Source organism: Rattus norvegicus, chromosome 15, assembly GCF_021556685.1.
Source record: "Rattus norvegicus strain SHRSP/BbbUtx chromosome 15, alternate assembly SHRSP_T2T, whole genome shotgun sequence".
NCBI lineage: Eukaryota > Metazoa > Chordata > Mammalia > Rodentia > Muridae > Rattus > Rattus norvegicus.
The window spans coordinates 34,258,725-34,278,463 of NC_141548.1; the positions used below are offsets into that span (position 1 = coordinate 34,258,725).

General features: G+C 40.4%; 1 protein-coding gene and 1 pseudogene across 1 annotated transcript in view; both read left to right on the forward strand.

Moving 5' to 3' along the window:
• Rnf17 (ring finger protein 17) overlaps nucleotides 1–19,739 on the forward strand; it is a 138,014-nt gene that overhangs the window by 36,305 nt on the left and 81,970 nt on the right. Inside the window, exons 8-11 of the mRNA NM_001191685.1 lie at nucleotides 1,828–1,904; nucleotides 2,144–2,218; nucleotides 7,381–7,685; nucleotides 8,932–9,021. Coding sequence (NP_001178614.1) covers nucleotides 1,828–1,904; nucleotides 2,144–2,218; nucleotides 7,381–7,685; nucleotides 8,932–9,021 — 547 coding nt within the window. The remainder of the gene's footprint in view (nucleotides 1–1,827; nucleotides 1,905–2,143; nucleotides 2,219–7,380; nucleotides 7,686–8,931; nucleotides 9,022–19,739) is intronic.
• LOC148000963 (TM2 domain-containing protein 1 pseudogene) lies at nucleotides 5,369–6,109 on the forward strand (annotated as a pseudogene).

Below are 19,739 nucleotides of genomic sequence, written 5' to 3' on the forward strand. Positions count from 1 at the left end.
TCAGTTCACAGAGATTAAAAATAAAATTATGGTATCTACTGAATAATAACTGTTTTTGAGATATTATATAAAAACAATACATGTATTACATATTATATATAATATATATACATACACATACACACACACACACATATGAAAAAATCTTTGGGACTGTCTTTGTTGCTAATTGATAGTACTTAGCTGTTTGAATTCTTTTTTTGTTTTGTTTTTGATACAGGGTCTTTCTGTGTAGCCCTAGCTGTCTCAGAATTTGCTATATAAACCAAAGTGGCCTAAAACCCAGATTTGCCTATCTCCACCATCCAAATGATGTTAAAGGCAAGCAGTGCCACACCTGGCAGCATTTGAGTTCTAAGACAAAAACTGTTACATTTTAGCCTTTTAATATTTTTATAGTTTAAAGTATAAAATTTAAAACAAAGTAATTTGACAATGAGGTAAAACTGGGGTTTGTGTTACTTAGGTTTCCATCACTACAATAACTATCTGAGATAATCAACTATAAAAAGGTTAGATTTTGCTCACAGTTTTGTGAGCATTCGTGATTGGTTGGCTCTTTTGCTTTGGGTCTCTAGTACCCATCGTGTAGGAGAGTAAAGCAAAGCAAAAGCATGTATTTCATGGCTAGCAAGGAAAAGAGGGAGGAAGAGATTGGGATCTGACTGTCTTTTCAGTGACATTCTACCAGTGACCTAAAACCTCATATTAGTCCTTACCTCTTGAAGGTTCCTAACACTTTTAGTAGCACCACCTAGGTCTTTAGAGGACACTTAAGTTGCAGGATGTAGAAGAATTGTAAGACACTTGAGTTAAAGGACCCTTATAAGCAGCAAACAAAATGAGACTGTTTTCTTCTCATGAGTTTATAGCTGAACTTTTGACTTAAAATTTTAATTCACGATTCCATTCCTCCTGTCTCCTTATGTACACAATGTACAAATCAGGAAATAGTTATTTCATCCGGTCCTGTTTTATAATCTTGGGCCTAGAGAGAAAAGTTGTGCAAAACAGAAACATCTTTCTTAGAACACAGATTTTCAGGACAAGAATAACCATATCCTCTTAGCTAATTCTGCTTCATCTTCTTTTTTTTTTTTTTTTTTTTAAAGATTTATTTATTTATTATATATGAGTACACTGCCGCTGTCTTCAGACACACCAGAAGAGGGCATCTGATCCCATTACAGATGGTTGTGAGCCACCATGTGGTTGCTGGGAATTGAACTCATGACCTCTGGAAGAGCAGTCGGTGCTCTTAAACACTGAGCCATCTCTCCAGCCCCCTGCTTCATCTTCTAAGTGTGAGACTCTTCTATTAATCTTTATGTCCTCAGAGGTTTACTTTGCAGAAATCGAACAAATTCAAATGATGCACTGAGGTATAGAATTAGAAGCTATTGATTTGTCTCCAGAATCTCTAACTTTAAAGAAAGGGTGAAAAATGTGCCATTATCTTCTTCCTGATTCTCCACTAACTGTAAAAAAAGTAGTAAAATGTGTTGTTTACTCTGATTAACTTAGGAAGATGAGGCAAAAGAAGGAAGCGTTTAATGGTAACACAGGTGTGTATGAATCTGATCAGAACTTTCTATACTCAGATAGTTATACTCTGTTGGTTTTATCTGTTAATATTAATATGTATAACTTTAAATTTCTTTAGAGAATTTTGCAAGCATTTGATTTGTGCCCTTTGCGAGGCCAGAAGTAACCTTAAATGTATTAATTTAATATTCAAAAGATCATTTTCCTTCTAAAATCCTCTTTTAGCTATATTTTTAATAAAAGAAAATTCACATGTGAAGTGTACATCTCTCTTGACTGCAGATTATCCGGACCTTGAAGTTAAACTTTGAAAGTGAACTATCACAAGTTAGTTCCATAATTCCAAGGAACCCTCCCAGGTGAGTAAGTCTTACTTCAGGAAAACATACCAAGGGTTATTAAATACTAAGTGATTATAATTTGAATTTTTGGATCATTCATGCTTCCTAAAGTGACAACAAAATTAGAATAATTTTATAACCTATTTATTTTTTATTATAAGTTATTTAAATGCTGTTTAAGTTATCTAATGTTAGCAACTGTTGCATAGAGAAGAATTAAGTCTATGAGAACATTTATTTATATATTAAATTTTCAGGTTGAATATAAATTGCAGTGAGGTTATCTGCATGTTCAACAGTATGGGAAAGATTGAATTTGAGGACTCAACGAAGTAAGTATTTTTAAGAATGGCAGCATGCTGTTAATATCTGATAATACCTACAGCTAAAAGACAGGTGAATGTTTAATTTGATTCAAGTGCTAAGATGATCTAAAAGCTGCATTTCTATTACTAATTTCTGTTTGTAATACTTTTTTAAAGGCCTGAGAGATTATTATTACTGATTTATATGCTTTGAAGCTCTTTGAGATTCATTCAGTCAACAAGCATTGAAACGGATTTGTATGCTAGACCCCAACACTCTAGAAGACAGTGAGATAAACAGAGAAATTACAATATATAAAGTACAAACAAAAACAGATAAAATGTCTATGGTTGTGATAGTACAAGTAGACAGTAAAACTGATACAAAGGAATAGAATGGTCACTTCTTCTTGGTACAGTAGAGAACTGGAAGGATTCTATTTTCATTATCTGTAGAAAAATCTACAGTTGGAAAGGAGATGAAATGGAAGGTACACATCTGAGCAGCACATAGACGTAAACTAGCACATCATGAGAGCACCTGCTACCTTCATTCTCTATCCTTCTGTATCCATAGAAGCTAAATCCTTAAGGCTGTGCTGCTGTGTGACAGCAGTAAACTTGGTTTTCTACTTGCATGCTCTTAAGTATGATAGCTACTAGCCAGCTGTTGCTTAAATTAAAGACAAGTTCATTGAGACTCAATAAAATGACAGATTCACTTCTTTGGTTTCCTAAGCCAGATCTTACTTGTCACATGTCTTAGTATAGTCATACCACTATAACAAAATGCCTAAATAAAAATCTGTTTGCTCAGTCTAGAGTCTAGAAAGTTCAAAATCAAGGAACTGACAGGTTCTCTATTTGATGAGAGTCTTGATCTCTGCTTCCAAGATGGCAACTTACTAATATGCATAATGCCCTAGATTCAAACCTTAGTGCAAGGAGGGGTGGATAGGGTTGATAGTTTGTGTTGTTGACAGTTCTGTTGGATGATAAAAACCACTCAGAAGATTTTATACATGAAAATAAAAGTTAGATTGCATTTTTACTTTTTCATTTTATCTTCATTTTTATGGTGTGGTATGGTGTGTGTGTGTGTGTGTGTGTGTGTGTGTGTGTGTGCGCGCGCGCGCACGCACATGCCTGTGGAGGCCAGAATAGGAAGGCATCAGATCTTTTGGAACTGGAGTTACAGGTGGCTCTGAGCCACCTGATGTGGGTTCTGGGGACTGAACTCAGTTTCTCTGCAAGAGTAGTGGGTGCTCTTAAATGCAGAACTCACTCTCTCCAGCCCCATAGCCTACATTTTTAAAAGATACCTCTGGCCAGGCTGTGCACCTTTAATCACAGGACTAAGGAGGTAAAGGCAAGCAGATCTCTGTAGTCTAAGGCTGCCTCCATCCATGTAGGAAGTTCCAGGCCAGCCAGAGCTACATAGTGAGATAATCTGCCTCAAAAGAAGGAAATAAAGAAAAACTGTTTTATACACACACACACACACACACACACACACACACACACACACACACACACACACACGTACAGACATTTATACTAGGAATACAGGAACAAAGGTAAACTGAGCAGGGAATAGTCAGTATGTTCAGTTCCTATTCACTGGCCATCTGAGGAGGAAGGTGGAGGGCACTTGAGTAAATGGGCATGAGGCAAGATCTTGAACTTGATTCCAGAATTAGATTATTTATGTTGTTTTTTCTAGGAATTGAATTGTTTGGAATAATAATGAAACTGTCCTAGGTACTGTCCTTAATTGTCAGTTTAGCACAACCTAGAGTCATCTGAGAGGAGACGTCTCAACTGAGCAATTGCCTACCTTAGGTTGGTCTAAGCATGTCTGTGAGAAATTGCTTTATTAATCGATGCAGAAGGGCCCAGCCCACTAGGTGGTACCATTTCTAGTCCAGTGCTCCAGAGTCATGTTTAAAAGATAGTTAAGTATGATTCTACAAGTGAGCTAGCAATTATGTTTCTGCTTCAAGCTTTGCTTGGGTTGTCCTTACTTCCCTCAGTTATGAACAATGACCTGGAAGTAAAGGCCAAATAAATCCTTTTCTCCTCAAGTTGCCTTTGGTCAGTGTTTTATCACAGCAACAAGAAAGGAGACTAGTAGGGAGGGTGGTAATGGGGGGAGGATGGGGTGGGGAATCCCACATAGAAGGGGAAAGGGAGGGGTTAGAGGGATGTTGGCCCGGAAACTGGGAAGGGGAATAACAATCAAAATGTAAATAAGAAATACTCAAGTTAATAAAGATTTAAAAAGAAAGGAGACTAGTACAAATGGAACACAGGGTACAGTCTCCCCACAGGCAGTCCCTTAGGTTAGCTTTGGGGGTATCCATGGACAGTCAACAACCTTCGCAGGCTGTATGTTCTTCTAGATAAGGTTAGAGCTCTAATAGGGCTACTATCAGGTATTTTAAAGTTAAATATTATCCTGCCTCAGTAGAAAAGTCTTTGCTAATCTTCTGTTGATTTTAAATGAGTACTCTGAGTTAAATTTAAAGATTTATGACAGCAAGTTCTATAAGCTGCATGTTCTTATTATTGAATGACAGGTTTGCCCAGTGGAGCAAAAGTATTGAAAAAGGTCAAGGGTAATATCTAAATCTAAAACAATAAAAAAGTGACCTGACGTATAAATACAATTTAGATGGTGCAGGAAGAGAAAGGATAAAGGCAAACAGAAAAATGTGGTGATATATAAGGAAAGACTAGTGAGAGGGACTAGTTAAACATTCAGTAAGGTCTGAGGAGATTTATTATGAAAAGGTGTTTACAGTACAAGGTTGTTTACACACATAGATCCTTCCTAAAGGTCCTCCATACAACTCCGATTAATTTTCCTTAATGTCAGATGCATATTTTCTGTTGAAAGAAGCAGATAGACATATGTTGTTACTAAATTCAGTTGCCTCTCTCCAGTTTGTAAAGTGCCCACTACTGTTTCATGAAGAAATAAGACCCATCATGAACATGCAACCCCTTTGAACTCATCCTCTTGCATTTAAATTATTTAATTATAAATGTGATGGCCTAAAAGTGTCTGGATATGAGGACAAGGCAGAACAGTAGGAAGTAGGGCTGAGGAGATGGCTCAGTTAGTGAAGTGTTGTTCAGGTTCACCAGACAAAACCGGAGTTCAGATCTTGCCACCATGTAAAAAGCTGGGCACAGGAGGACCCAGTGCCCAATGTGGTGACCCTGTGGGTCGGGCTTCCCCCTCCACATTCTGTGGCTTGCACTCAATGTCGAAGGACATTGTGGGGCTGCTGCCTCTGGTGCTGTTAGGCGAGGAGACACCCAAGTGTGAGGACCTCAGAGTGAGACAATATATTTGTAAAGAACCAAAAACAAATGATGCTACGTAAGAACCGGTTAATTGTATAAACTACACAGCTCATGTTCAGTGTCTTCCAGCACCCAACACAACGTGTAAGGATTTGAAGCTCATTTTACTGGAAATGAGGTTGGTCTTCTCAAGCCCACATCTTGCCGAAATGTGAATGGCTATTCATACAAAGTGCCCGTTGCATTATCTCTTTTTGGGGGATGGCTGGGAGCAGGTCAATTTTACCTTGGATATCCTGCCTTAGGCATGTTCAAGTTTTGCACCATAGGATTTTGCAGAACTGGAAGCCTAATTGATTTCGTTCTTATTTCAATGCAGATTGTTGGACCTTAACATTGGAGGTAGTTACATTATAGACTGTTATGGAACCAGACTTAAGACTCGGCATTAACTAATGAGAGACATTTAGAAAAACACTGTTGTACCCATAAGTGTTTAAAAAGAGGAACAGATTTGAGCCTCCCTGATTTCAATCCAGAGCCCTGTGTGTGGAATTTCAGATTTTCCTTTCTCTTTAGTATCACTTTATGGATTCTGGGTGATGTTTTGACCTGTGCTTAACCTTGTTTTGTTGATTTAGTTAAAATATACTAAAATATACTATTCCTATATTCATTTAATAGTCTTTCTTATTCTGTCTCTGTGAGACAGCTAATCTATTACTCTGTTACTATTGTATTACTGTCATGTCCTTTACACGTTTCACACACACACACACACAGAGAGAGAGAGAGAGAGAGAGAGAGAGAGAGAGAGAGAGAGAGAGAGAGAGAGACAGCCAGGCACCACAGATAAATTCCCTGGAACGTGCTGAAGCCATACTCTGTGAGAGAACTTGTCTCAGCAAATAAATAAGAAAGACAGCAGTTACTAAATAAATAAATAAATAAATAAGGAAGATGCCAGAAATAAGTCTCTGATTCCACACATGTCTGTGGTACACACAAGCATGCACTCATGCATGCATGAGTTATCAGCAAACTAATAAGCATACCATACCCAGAGGATTGAGGTGATGGAAGTATGAACCTGGTAGACGCTTAAGATTGGTACCCACATTCGTTCCTAGTCTTTATTTTTAAGATGACAAAGTAAGTAGCAAATGATGCTAATATAATTTAAATGAAACACTTAAGCCAAATCAAAATGGCTTTTTTGGAAAATTCATGTTATTTTAGGATCAGATTATTATGATATATGACCGTTTGAAGTTTTCCTCAGTTTTTCAGTTTTGATACTCCTCCTTGACTTTAAAACCCTACAGGTAGACAGGTGAGCTGGCATACACCTGTAATCTCAGCACTTGGTAGGCTGAAGCAGGAGGATTATGAGCTAGAGACAGGCAAATTCCAAGCCAACCTGAATCCCTTAGACCCTGCCTCAAAACAGAACAGAACTAATGATCTCAAAGGCTGCTTGGAGCTTTAAGTAAGCAGTTTCTTTGGGAGTTTGAAAAGGGCAAGAGGGTTCTCTTGGGCCAGTGACTGTGTTCTAAAATTAGATTATATATTAGGGTATGCAACTCTTTTTTTTTTTTCCTTCGGAGCTGAGGACTGAACCCAGGGCCTTGCGCTTGCTAGGCAAGTGCTCTACCACTGAGCTAAATCCCCAACCCTGGTATGCAACTCTTAAGGTTACCAAAAGTCATTGCATTGTATGATAACATGTTTATGCTTCAACGAAGCTGTTTACAAACACCTCTAGCTCACCTACAACTTTGATCTTTTGGTTTGTGTCACAACTGTCAACTGAAAAATGAGAACGAAATAGCTTGAAGATCAATATTAAAGTAGTCCTGCTGTGTGTTTTTAAACAGATGTCACCCTCAAGAAAATGAAGTTGGACAGAATGTTCAAAAGAAATTTAATAGTAAAAAGGAACTGTGTTGTGATGTATACTCCTCACTAGAGAAGAAAAGGGTAGACACGGTCGTCCTGGCTGATGAAGCCCCTGTACCTCCTTTGCAAGCAGAGACCCCTGACAGGCATTTGGAAGGGGAAAACAAGCAGCCACAGAAAGAGGTGCTCGTGGTGGCTTCTCCTAAGACTGTTGCTGTACTGCCTCAACTGGGATCCAGCCCTGATGTGATAATTGAAGAAATTATTGAGGAAAACCTAGAATGTGAGTAAAATACAGAAAGATTTGTTATCTACAGTTAATGATCATGTGCTTAATAGAAACATGCTGCTCTAGTCTTGTCCCTCGTATTCTCATCATGGGCTAGCCCTGTTGATTCCACGCGCCTGCCTGCATACATCCCAGAACTGGACGGCTGCTGTTTAGCTTTTATCTGTTTACATTGGGTTTGAGGGGATGGGAAGAGTCTCACAGTATAATGCAGTCTGGCCCAGAATTCACTATATAGCCCACCAGGCTCCTATTTAAAGCAGTCCTGCCTTGGTGACTCGAATGTTGGGATCGCTAACATGAGCTACCATGCCTGGCTTGCCTTTTAAAGGCCTGTGTTGGAAAAGCCCTTTAATTCTAGCACTCAGAAAGCAGAGGTAGCAGATGTCTGTAAATTTTAGGCTAGCCTGGTATATATAGTGAGCCAAGACCTGGCAGGGCTACATGCTGAGACCCTGTGTCAGACAAACACAGATATGGTACCTGGAGAGTTGGCTCAGCACTTAAGAGCTTTATTATTGCAGAGGACCAGAGAACCTGGGTGTGGTTTCTAGCACACACATGGTGCCTTACAATCATCAGTAACTCCAGTTCCAGGGGATCCAACACCTCTTTCTGACCTCAGCAGACACCAGGCACCCATCCATAAACACATGTGTGCAGGCAAAACACCAATATATACATTAAAAAAGTAAAATTTTAAAATCTAAAAAAAGAAAATGAAAACTTCAGAGCTGCAACTTTAATATTTGATTACTTAGGGTATTTGACATTTTCAGGTCCATTATTGTAGGAGTGGACTGCTGTGCTGTATGTGATGTCATCAGTCTTCTTAAGGGCAACTTTAACACCATTGTTTGTTTTACTGGTTGACTTTGCAGACCAGGCTTTGAATTGAAATTTATTTGAAATATTTTAGTAGAATTTTAAACACAGAGAGAGTAAAAGCATAAAGAAAGGGGAGTAAAGCAGAACTCTATAAAGGGGATAATAGTGCATGCTTGAGAAAATGTAGGTTTCTCAACAGAGACCCAGAGTTAAATTTTAAATAAAAAAAGACAAGTCTTCCTCTAAATTGTCATCATCGATGTTTGGCTGACTTCAGATTGCCTATCATGACATTACTTATAAGAGATTGTGCCATTCCAGTATTTCACCAATTTAACCACAGCTTCTTAGACACTAGTGTCTGGTCACATTAACAGAATTCCTAAAGTTATTTTATTTGTTTTGATTAAAGCATGCTTCACAGATGAACCTATAGAGACTCCTAGATACCCAAAAAAGCCTCCTCAGAAAGAGCTGTCTGCTCCTGTTGCATCAAAAGCAGGTATTTGAACAACTGCCCACACATGATGGAGTTGAGTTTGCTGAATGTGTGGCGACCGTTTCTTTTTATTTTTTTCATTAATTTTTTCTCATTTCTATTTATTATCCAATTTTATTTACCAGTATTTTCATAGCTGTTTGATAGTGAAAGAGAATTATACTTTCCTATTTTTTGTGTTATAACAGGAGTGCTTCTTGTATTTTACTATTAAGTCTTGGCACTGACTTTTGTGTTCTAGAAATGTTACTTTGTCACAAAAATTAATATAGCAAACATTTCAAGCATCTTTCAATAGCTTATGTTATTTTCTTCTGTGTTTCAATATCTTTTGTATTGACTGACTCTTTTTTTTCCTTCCATCTTTATTAAATTGGGTATTTCTTATTTACGTTTAAAATGTTATTCCCTTTACCAGTTTCCAGGCCAACATCCCCCTTACCCCTCCCTCTCCCCTTCTCTACCGGTGTTCCCCTCCCCAGCCTTCCCCCATTACTGCCCTCCTCTAACAATCCTATTCACTGGGGGTCAAGCTTTGGCAGGACCAAGGGCTTCCCCTTCCTCTGGTGCCCCTCCTAGGCTATTCATTGCTACGTATGCAGTTGGGAGTCCAGGGTCAGTCCATGTATAGTCTTTGGGTAGTGGCTTAGTCCCTGGAAGCTCTGGTTGGTTGGCATTGTTGTTCATGTGGGGTTTCAAGCCCCTTCAAGCTCTTTCAGTCCTTTCTCTGATTCCTTCAACGGGGGTCCTATTCTCAGTTCAGTGGTTTGCTGCTGGCATTCACCTATGTATTTGCTTTATTCTGGCTGTGTCTCTCAGGAAAGATCTACATCCAGTTCCTGTCAGCCTGCACTTCTTTGCTTCATCCATCTTGTCTATTTGGTTTGGCCGTATATGTATGGGCCACATGTGGGGCAGGCTCTGAATGGGTGTTCCTTCTGTGTCTGTTTTAATCTTTGCCTCCCTATTCCCTGCCAAGGGTATTCTTGTTCCCCTTTTAAAGAAGGAGTGAAGCATTCACATTTTGATCATCCTTCTTGAGTTTCATGTGTTCTGTGCATCTAGGGTAATTCAAGCATTTGGGCTAATATCCACTTATCAATGAATGCATACCATGTGTGTTTTTCTGTGATTGGGTTAGCTCACTCAGGATGATATTTTCCAGTTCCATCCATTTGCCTGTGAATTTCATAAAGTCATCGTTTTTGATAGCTGAGTAATATTCCATTGTGTAGATGTACCACATTTTCTGTATTCCTTCCTCTGTTGAAGGGCATCTGGGTTCTTTCCAGCTTCTGGCTATTATAAACAAGGCTGCTATGAACATAGTGAAGCATGTGTCTTTTTTATATGTTGGGGCATCTTTTGGGTATATGCCCAAGGGAGGTATGGCTGGGTCCTCAGGTAGTTCAATGTCCAATTTTCTGAGGAACCTCCAGACTGATTTCCAGAATGGTTGTACCAGTCTGCAATCCCACCAACAATGGAGGAGTGTTCCTCTTTCTCCACTTTCTTGCCTGAGTTTTTGATCTTAGTCATTCTGACTGGTGTGAGGTGGAATCTCAGGGTTGTTTTGATTTGCATTTCCCTGATGACTAAGGATGTTGACTAAAGATTTCTTTAGGTACTTCTCAGCCATTCGATATTCCTCAGCTGTGAATTCTTTGTTTAGCTCTGAACCCCATTTTTATATAAGAATACACAAAGAACGTTTTACCATCCAGATCTCTTTTCCTTTTAATGTTGAAAGTTTTTATTACCTGAAAAATTACTTTAAAACTGATAGTTTTCTCACAGTTATAACCTCTGTTATACTTATATAGTTACTTTGGTTCTTCAAATTTAAAACTATTTAATTTATGATGCAAAGTAATAGGTTCCCTCATGACATTCTCTCGGACATTGTCAATAAACCTTGTCTGGTTTGTTCCCCTCCTGCCTGTGGCTTTCTCGTCCCTCTTCCCAGACGTCCCTCTGCTGTCACGTCACACGGTCCGTTATACTCTCTCTCCTTTGTTCCTTCTTTTCAATCTTACTCTCCTCTCATTCTTGACTGTTGACCTGTACACACACACATGTACACACTCACGTGCACACACACACACACACACATACACATTTAGATTCTGCATATGAGAGAACGTATACTGTATTAACTTACTGCCTCTGCCTGTTCATTTGACATAATGATGTCCAGTTCCGTCCATTTTCCTACAAATGTCAGGATTTCATTTTTCATGACCGCTTACTAAAGTTCCATTGTGTAGATCATTGCATTGCGTCTTGGATCAGTTCCTTTCCTGATGCCAGGACAAGACACCTGACTAAAGCAGCTCTAGGTTCTCTAGGCTCACAGTTAGGTGCAGCCAGCCCATGATGACGCAGGCAGCCTGGCAGCAGATCTGAGGACACTGCGTGCATTTTTCTGCAGTCAGGACAGAGGGCAGACATGTGTGTGTTCTACTTTCTTCTTATTCCACCCTGGAATAACATGCCACTAACATTCAGGGTTGGTTTTTCCTCCTGTTAAACCTCTCTGTTACTGCATTGAAAACATACTCACAGGTTTGCCTTCTGAATCCCGTCAAGTTGGTTATCACAGGTTCACCCTCTGTCAACTTGAAAACAAAATACTATCCTTGGCCTCAAATCTATGCGCACTTCACAACGCAATGTGAATGTCCATTTATAAGAGTCACCTGTGTGGTTTAACGTCAACACTGTTCACATGTTCATTTTTCTCTTGGATTAAAGAAGTGCATTAGTACTGCGAGGCTTGTGAGATTTTTGAAAAGGTAAATACTTGTGGTATACATTGTCACAGTGTAAGCATTCCTATTTTAGAAGTAAGGGACATGAGCATAGTGGTGGTTAATTTTATTTTGTTTTTGTCTGCCTTGAGCAAGGCTCAGCCTGGAGAGAGACTCAGTTGAGGAAATACCTCTATCAGATTGGCATATGGGCAAATCTATGGGGCATTTTCTTGATTAATGATTGATGTAGGAGAGCCCAAACCACTATGGTTGTTGCTATCCTTGAACAGGTGTTCATGGGTTATATGAAATCAAATTGAGAGAGCCATGGAGAACAATCCAGTAAGCCACGCTCTTCCATGGACTCTGCTCTCAGGTTCCTGCCTAGAGTTCTGACTCCCTTCATGACGGATTATAAGCTGCAAGAAAAAATAAACCCTGTTCTCCCAGGTTGCTTTGGTCATGGAATAGATCACAAAATGGAAATCAGACTAAGACACATAGCAAGGAAGGATTGGACTGATGCACTCTAAAACCATGTAGGGCAAACATCAAGTGCTATAATACTGTGCCCAGCACCTGGAGTTGTAATAGAATCCCGTGGACCCTGGTGGACTTGAGGAGGTCCCCATGCTTCCAGTTCTGCCTCCTGTACCACAGAGAGCCTCTCTGTTACTGAGACACCTTCTCTCCGGAGTGTCTGCAACTTTCCTTCACAGACATCCTGTTGTCTCAGTGTTACCCACATTCTGTGGTCTCCATTCCAACTTGGGCTTTAATCACAGCTTTACATAGTGGCCTCTTGGGGACTCTTGTAGGGAATTTGACACTGCCATGCATTGCCCATTCTTTTTTTTTTTTTTTTTTTTCCTAATTCCATTCTACCTTTTTTTTTTTTTTTTAGGTAGAATTTTTTTTTATTAACTTGAGTATTTCTTATATACATTTCGAGTGTTATTCCCTTTTCCGGTTTCCGGGCAAACATCCCCCTCCCCCCTCCCCTTCCTTATAGGTATTCCCCTCCCAACCCTCCCCCCATTGCCGCCCTCCCCCGAACAGTCTAGTTCACTGGGGGTTCAGTCTTAGCAGGACCCAGGGCTTCCCCTTCCACTGGTGCTCTTACTAGGATATTCATTGCTACCTATGAGGTCAGAGTCCAGGGTCAGTCCAAGTATAGTCTTTAGGTAGTGGCTTATTCCCTGGAAGCTCTGGTTGCTTGGCATTGTTGTACATATGGGGTCTCGAGCCCCTTCAAGCTCTTCCAGTTCTTTCTCTGATTCCTTCAACGGGGGTTCTATTCTCAGTTCAGTGGTTTGCTGCTGGCATTCGCCTCTGTATTTGCTGTATTCTGGCTGTGTCTCTCAGGAGCGATCTGCATCCGGCTCCTGTCGGTCTGCACTTCTTTGCTTCATCCATCTTGTCTAATTGGATGGCTGTATATGTATGGGCCACATGTGGGGCAGGCTCTGAATGGGTGTTACTTCAGTCTCTGTTTTAATCTTTGCCTCTCTCTTCCCTGCCAAGGGTATTCTTGTTCCCCTTTTAAAGAAGGAGTGAAGCATTCACATTTTGATCATCCATCTTGAGTTTCATTTGTTCTAGGCATCTAGGGTAATTCAAGCATTTGGGCTAATAGCCACTTATCAATGAGTGCATACCATGTATGTCTTTCTGTGATTGGGTTAGCTCACTCAGAATGAGATTTTCCAGTTCCAACCATTTCCCTACGAATTTCATAAAGTCGTTGTTTTTGATAGCTGAGTAATATTCCATTGTGTAGATGTACCACATTTTCTGTATCCATTCCTCTGTTGAAGGGCATCTGGGTTCTTTCCAGTTTCTGGCAATTATAAATAAGGCTGCGATGAACATAGTGGAGCACGTGTCTTTTTTATATGTTGGGGCATCTTTTGGGTATATGCCCAAGAGAGGTATAGCTGGATCCTCAGGCAGTTCAATGTCCAATTTTCTGAGGAACCTCCAGATTGATTTCCAGAATGGTTGTACCAGTCTGCAATCCCACCAACAGTGGAGGAGTGTTCCTCTTTCTCCGCATCCTCGCCAGCATCTGCTGTCACCTGAGTTTTTGATCTTAGCCATTCTCACTGGTGTGAGGTGAAATCTCAGGGTTGTTTTGATTTGCATTTCCCTTATGACTAAAGATGTTGAACATTTCTTTAGGTGTTTCTCAGCCATTCGGCATTCCTCAGCTGTGAATTCTTTGTTTAGCTCTGAACCCCATTTTTTAGAAGGGTTATTTGTCTCCCTGCGGTCTAACTTCTTGAGTTCTTTGTATATTTTGGATATAAGGCCTCTATCTGTTGTAGGATTGGTAAAGATCTTTTCCCAATCTGTTGGTTGCCGATTTGTCCTAACCACGGTGTCCTTTGCCTTACAGAAGCTTTGCAGTTTTATGAGATCCCATTTGTCGATTCTTGATCTTAGAGCATAAGCCATTGGTGTTTTGTTCAGGAAATTTTTTCCAGTGCCCATGTGTTCCAGATGCTTCCCTAGTTTTTCTTCTATTAGTTTGAGTGTGTCTGGTTTGATGTGGAGGTCCTTGATCCACTTGGACTTAAGCTTTGTACAGGGTGATAAGCATGGATCGATCTGCATTCTTCTACATGTTGCCCTCCAGTTGAACCAGCACCATTTGCTGAAAATACTATCTTTTTTCCATTGGATGGTTTTGGCTCCTTTGTCAAAAATCAAGTGACCATAGGTGTGTGGGTTCATTTCTGGGTCTTCAATTCTATTCCATTGGTCTATCTGTCTGTCTCTGTACCAATACCTGCAGTTTTTATCACTATTGCTCTGTAATACTGCTTGAGTTCAGGGATAGTGATTCCCCCTGAAGTCCTTTTATTGTTGAGGATAGTTTTAGCTATCCTGGGTTTTTTGTTATTCCAGATGAATTTGCAAATTGTTCTGTCTAACTCTTTGAAGAATTGGATTGGTATTTTGATGGGGATTGCATTGAATCTGTAGATCGCTTTTGGTAAAATGGCCATTTTTACTATATTAATCCTGCCAATCCATGAGCATGGGAGATCTTTCCATCTTCTGAGGTCTTCTTCAATTTCTTTCTTCAGTGTCTTGAAGTTTTTATTGTACAGATCTTTTACTTGCTTGGTTAAAGTCACACCGAGGTACTTTATATTATTTGGGTCTATTATGAAGGGTGTCGTTTCCCTAATTTCTTTCTCGGCTTGTTTCTCTTTTGTGTAGAGGAAGGCTACTGATTTATTTGAGTTAATTTTATACCCAGCCACTTTGCTGAAGTTGTTTATCAGCTTTAGTAGTTCTCTGGTGGAACTTTTGGGATCACTTAAATAAACTATCATATCATCTGCAAATAGTGATATTTTGACTTCTTCTTTACCGATCTGTATCCCCTTGACCTCCTTTTGTTGTCTGATTGCTCTGGCTAGAACTTCAAGAACTATATTGAATAAGTAGGGAGAGAGTGGGCAGCCTTGTCTAGTCCCTGATTTTAGTGGGATTGCTTCAAGTTTCTCTCCATTTACTTTAATGTTAGCAACTGGTTTGCTGTATATGGCTTTTACTATGTTTAGGTATGGGCCTTGAATTCCTAATCTTTCCAGGACTTTTATCATGAAGGGGTGTTGAATTTTGTCAAATGCTTTCTCAGCATCTAATGAAATGATCATGTGGTTTTGTTCTTTCAGTTTGTTTATATAATGGATCACGTTGATGGTTTTCCGTATATTAAACCATCCCTGCATGCCTGGGATGAAGCCTACTTGATCATGGTGGATGATTGTTTTGATGTGCTCTTGGATTCGGTTTGCCAGAATTTTATTGAGTATTTTTGTGTCAATATTCATAAGGAAAATTCGTCTGAAGTTCTCTTTCTTTGTTGGGTCTTTGTGTGGTTTAGGTATAAGAGTAATTGTGGCTTCGTAGAAGGAATTCGGTAGGGCTCCATCTGTTTCAATTTTGTGGAATAGTTTGGATAATATTGGTATGAGGTCTTCTATGAAGGTTTGATAGAGTTCTGCACTAAACCCGTCTGGACCTGGGCTCTTTTTGGTTGGGAGACCTTTAATGACTGCTTCTATTTCCTTAGGAGTTATGGGGTTGTTTAACTGGTTTATCTGTTCCTGATTTAACTTCGGTACCTGATATTTGTCTAGGAAATTGTCCATTTCCTGTAGATTTTCAAGTTTTGTTGAATATAGGCTTTTATAGTAAGATCTGATGATTTTTTGAATTTCCTCTGAATCTGTAGTTATTTCTCCCTTTTCATTTCTGATTTTATTAATTTGGACACACTCTCTGGGTCCTCTCGTTAGTCTGGCTAAGGGTTTATCTATCTTGTTGATTTTCTCAAAGAACCAACTTTTGGTTCTGTTGATTCTTTCTATGGTCCTTTTTGTTTCTACTTGGTTGATTTCAGCTCTGAGTTTGATTACTTCCTGCCTTCTACTCCTCCTGGGTGTATTTGCTTCTTTTTGTTCTAGAGCTTTTAGGTGTGCTGTCAAGCTGCTGACATATGCTCTTTCCTGTTTCTTTCTGCAGGCACTCAGCGCTATGAGTTTTCCTCTTAGCACAGCTTTCATTGTGTCCCATAAGTTTGGGTATGTTGTACCTTCATTTTCATTAAATTCTAAAAAGTTTTTAATTTCTTTCTTTATTTCTTCCTTGACTAGGTTATCATTGAGTAGAGCATTGTTCAATTTCCACGTATATGTGGGCATTCTTCCCTTATTGTTATTGAAGACCAGTTTTAGGCCGTGGTGGTCTGATAGCACGCATGGGATTATTTCTATATTTCTGTACCTGTTGAGGCCCGTTTTTTGACCAACTATATGGTCAATTTTGGAGAAAGTACCATGAGGAGCTGAGAAGAAGGGATATCCTTTTGCTTTAGGATAGAATGTTTTATAAATATCTGTTAAGTCCATTTGGCTCATGACTTCTCTTAGTCTGTCTACGTCTCTGTGTAATTTCTGTTTCCATGATCTGTCCATTGATGAGAGTGGGGTATTGAAATGTCCCACTATTATTGTGTGAGGTGCAATGTGTGTTTTGAGCTTTAGTAAGGTTTCTTTTACGTATGTAGGTGCCCTTGTATTTGGGGCATAGATATTTAGGATTGAGAGTTCATCTTGGTTGATTTTTCCTTTGATGAATATGAAGTGTCCTTCCTTATCTTTTTTGATGACTTTTAATTGAAAATTGATTTTATTTGATATTAGAATGGCTACTCCAGCTTGCTTCTTCTGACCATTTGCTTGGAAAGTTGTTTTCCAGCCTTTCACCCTGAGGTAGTGTCTGTCTTTGTCTCTGAGGTGTGTTTCCTGTAGGCAGCAGAATGCAGGGTCCTCGTTGCGTATCCAGTTTGTTAATCTATGTCTTTTTATTGGGGAGTTGAGGCCATTGATGTTGAGAGATATTAAGGAATAGTGATTATTGCTTCCTGTTATATTCATATTTGGATGTGAGGTTATGTTTGTGTGCTTTTCTTCTCTTTGTTTTGTTGCCAAAACGATTAGTTTCTTGCTTCTTCTAGGGTATAGCTTGCCTCCTTATGTTGGGCTTTACCATTTATTATCCTTTGTAGTGCTGGATTTGTAGAAACATATTGTGTAAATTTGGTTTTGTCATGGAATATCTTGGTTTCTCCATCTATGTTAATTGAGAGTTTTGCAGGATATAGTAACCTGGGCTGGCACTTGTGTTCTCTTAGGGTCTGTATGACATCTGTCCAGGATCTTCTGGCCTTCATAGTTTCTGGCGAGAAGTCTGGTGTGATTCTGATAGGTCTGCCTTTATATGTTACTTGACCTTTTTCCCTTACTGCTTTTAATATTCTTTCTTTACTTTGTGCGTTTGGTGTTTTGACTATTATGTGACGGGAGGTGTTTCTTTTCTGGTCCAATCTATTTGGAGTTCTGTAGGCTTCTTGTATGCCTATGGGTATCTCTTTTTTTAGGTTAGGGAAATTTTCTTCTATGATTTTGTTGAAGATATTTACTGGTCCTTTGAGCTGGGAGTCTTCACTCTCTTCTATACCTATTATCCTTAGGTTTGATCTTCTCATTGAGTCCTGGATTTCCTGTATGTTTTGGACCAGTAGCTTTTTCCACTTTACATTATCTTTGACAGTTGAGTCAATGATTTCTAGGGAATCTTCTGCTCCCGAGATTCTCTCTTCCATCTCTTGTATTCTGTTGGTGAGGCTTCTATCTACAGCTCCTTGTCTCTTCTTTTGATTTTCTATATCCAGGGTTGTTTCCATGTGTTCTTTCTTGATTGCTTCTATTTCCATGTTTAATTCCTTCAACTGTTTGATTGTGTTTTCCTGGAATTCTTTCAGGCATTTTTGCGATTCTTCTCTGTAGGCTTCTACTTGTTCTCTAAGGGAGTTCTTCACGTCTTTCTTGAAGGCCTCTAGCATCATGATCAAATATGATTTTGAAACTAGATCTTGCTTTTCTGGTGTGTTTGGATATTCCATGTTTATTTTGGTGGGAGAATTGGGCTCCGATGATGCCATGTAGTCTTGGTTTCTGTTGCTTGGGTTCCTGCGCTTGCCTCCTGCCATCAGATTATCTCTAGTGTTACTTTGTTCTGCTATTTCTGACAGTAGCTAGACTGTCCTATAAGCCTGTGTGTCAGGAGTGCTGTAGACCTGTTTTCCTGTTTTCTTTCAGCCAGTGATGGGGACAGAGTGTTCTGCTTTCGGGCTTGTAGTTTTTCCTCTCTACAGGTTTTTAGCTGTTCCTGTGGGCCTGTGTCTTGAGTTCACCAGGCAGGTCACTTGCAGGGGAAAAGTTGGTCCTACCTGAGGTTCCAAGGCTCAAGTGTGCTCCTGGGGTACTGCCTAAGTCCTCTCCGCGGCGGCAGCAACTGAGGAGATCTGCGCCGCTCTTTCCGGGAGCCTCCGTGCACCAGGGTTCCAGATGGCGTTTGGTGTTTTCCTCTGGCATCTGGATGTGCGCAGAGTGCAGTCTCTTCTGGTTTCCTAGGCGTGTCTGCCTCTCTGTAGGTTTAGCTCTCCCTCCCACGGGATTTGGGTGCAGAGAACTGTTTATCCGGTCTGTTTCCTTCAGGTTCCGGCGGTGTCTCAGGCGCAGGGGTCCTGCCGCTCCTGGGCCCTCCCCTACGGGAACCCAGAGGCCTTATACAGTTTCCTCTTGGGCCAGGGATGTGGGCAGGGGTGGGCAGTGTTGGTGGTCTCCTCCGCTCTGCAGCCTCAGGAGTGCCCACCTGACCAGGCGGTGAGGTCTCTCTCCCACGGGGTTTGGGAGCAGAGAGCTGCTGCGGGCCGGGCATTGCCCATTCTTAGCAACTCTCTGGAGTCTTTTTTTTTTTTTTTTTATTAACTTGAGTATTTCTTATATACATTTCGAGTGTTATTCCCTTTCCCGGTTTCCGGGCAAATATCCCCCTCCCCCCTCCCCTTCCTTATGGGTGTTCCCCTCCCAACCCTCCCCCCATTACCGCCCTCCCCCCATAGACTAGTTCACTGGGGGTTCAGTATTAGCAGGACCCAGGGCTTCCCCTTCCACTGGTGCTCTTACTAGGATATTCATTGCTACCTATGGGGACAGAGTCCAGGGTCAGTCCATGTATAGTCTTTAGGTAGTGGCTTAGTCCCTGGAAGCTCTGGTTGCTTAGCATTGTTGTACTTTTGGGGTCTCGAGCCCCTTCAAGCTCTTCCAGTTCTTTCTCTGATTCCTTCAATAGGGGACCTATTCTCAGTTCAGTGGTTTGCTGCTGGCATTCGCCTCTGTATTTGCTGTATTCTGGCTGTGTCTCTCAGGAGCGATCTACATCCGGCTCCTGTCGGTCTGCACTTCTTTACTTCATCCATCTTGTCTAATTGGGTGGCTGTATATGTATGGGCCACCTGTGGGGCAGGCTCTGAATGGGTGTTCCTTCAGTCTCTGTTTTAATCTTTGCCCTCTCCCTTCCCTGCCAAGGGTATTCTTTTTCCTC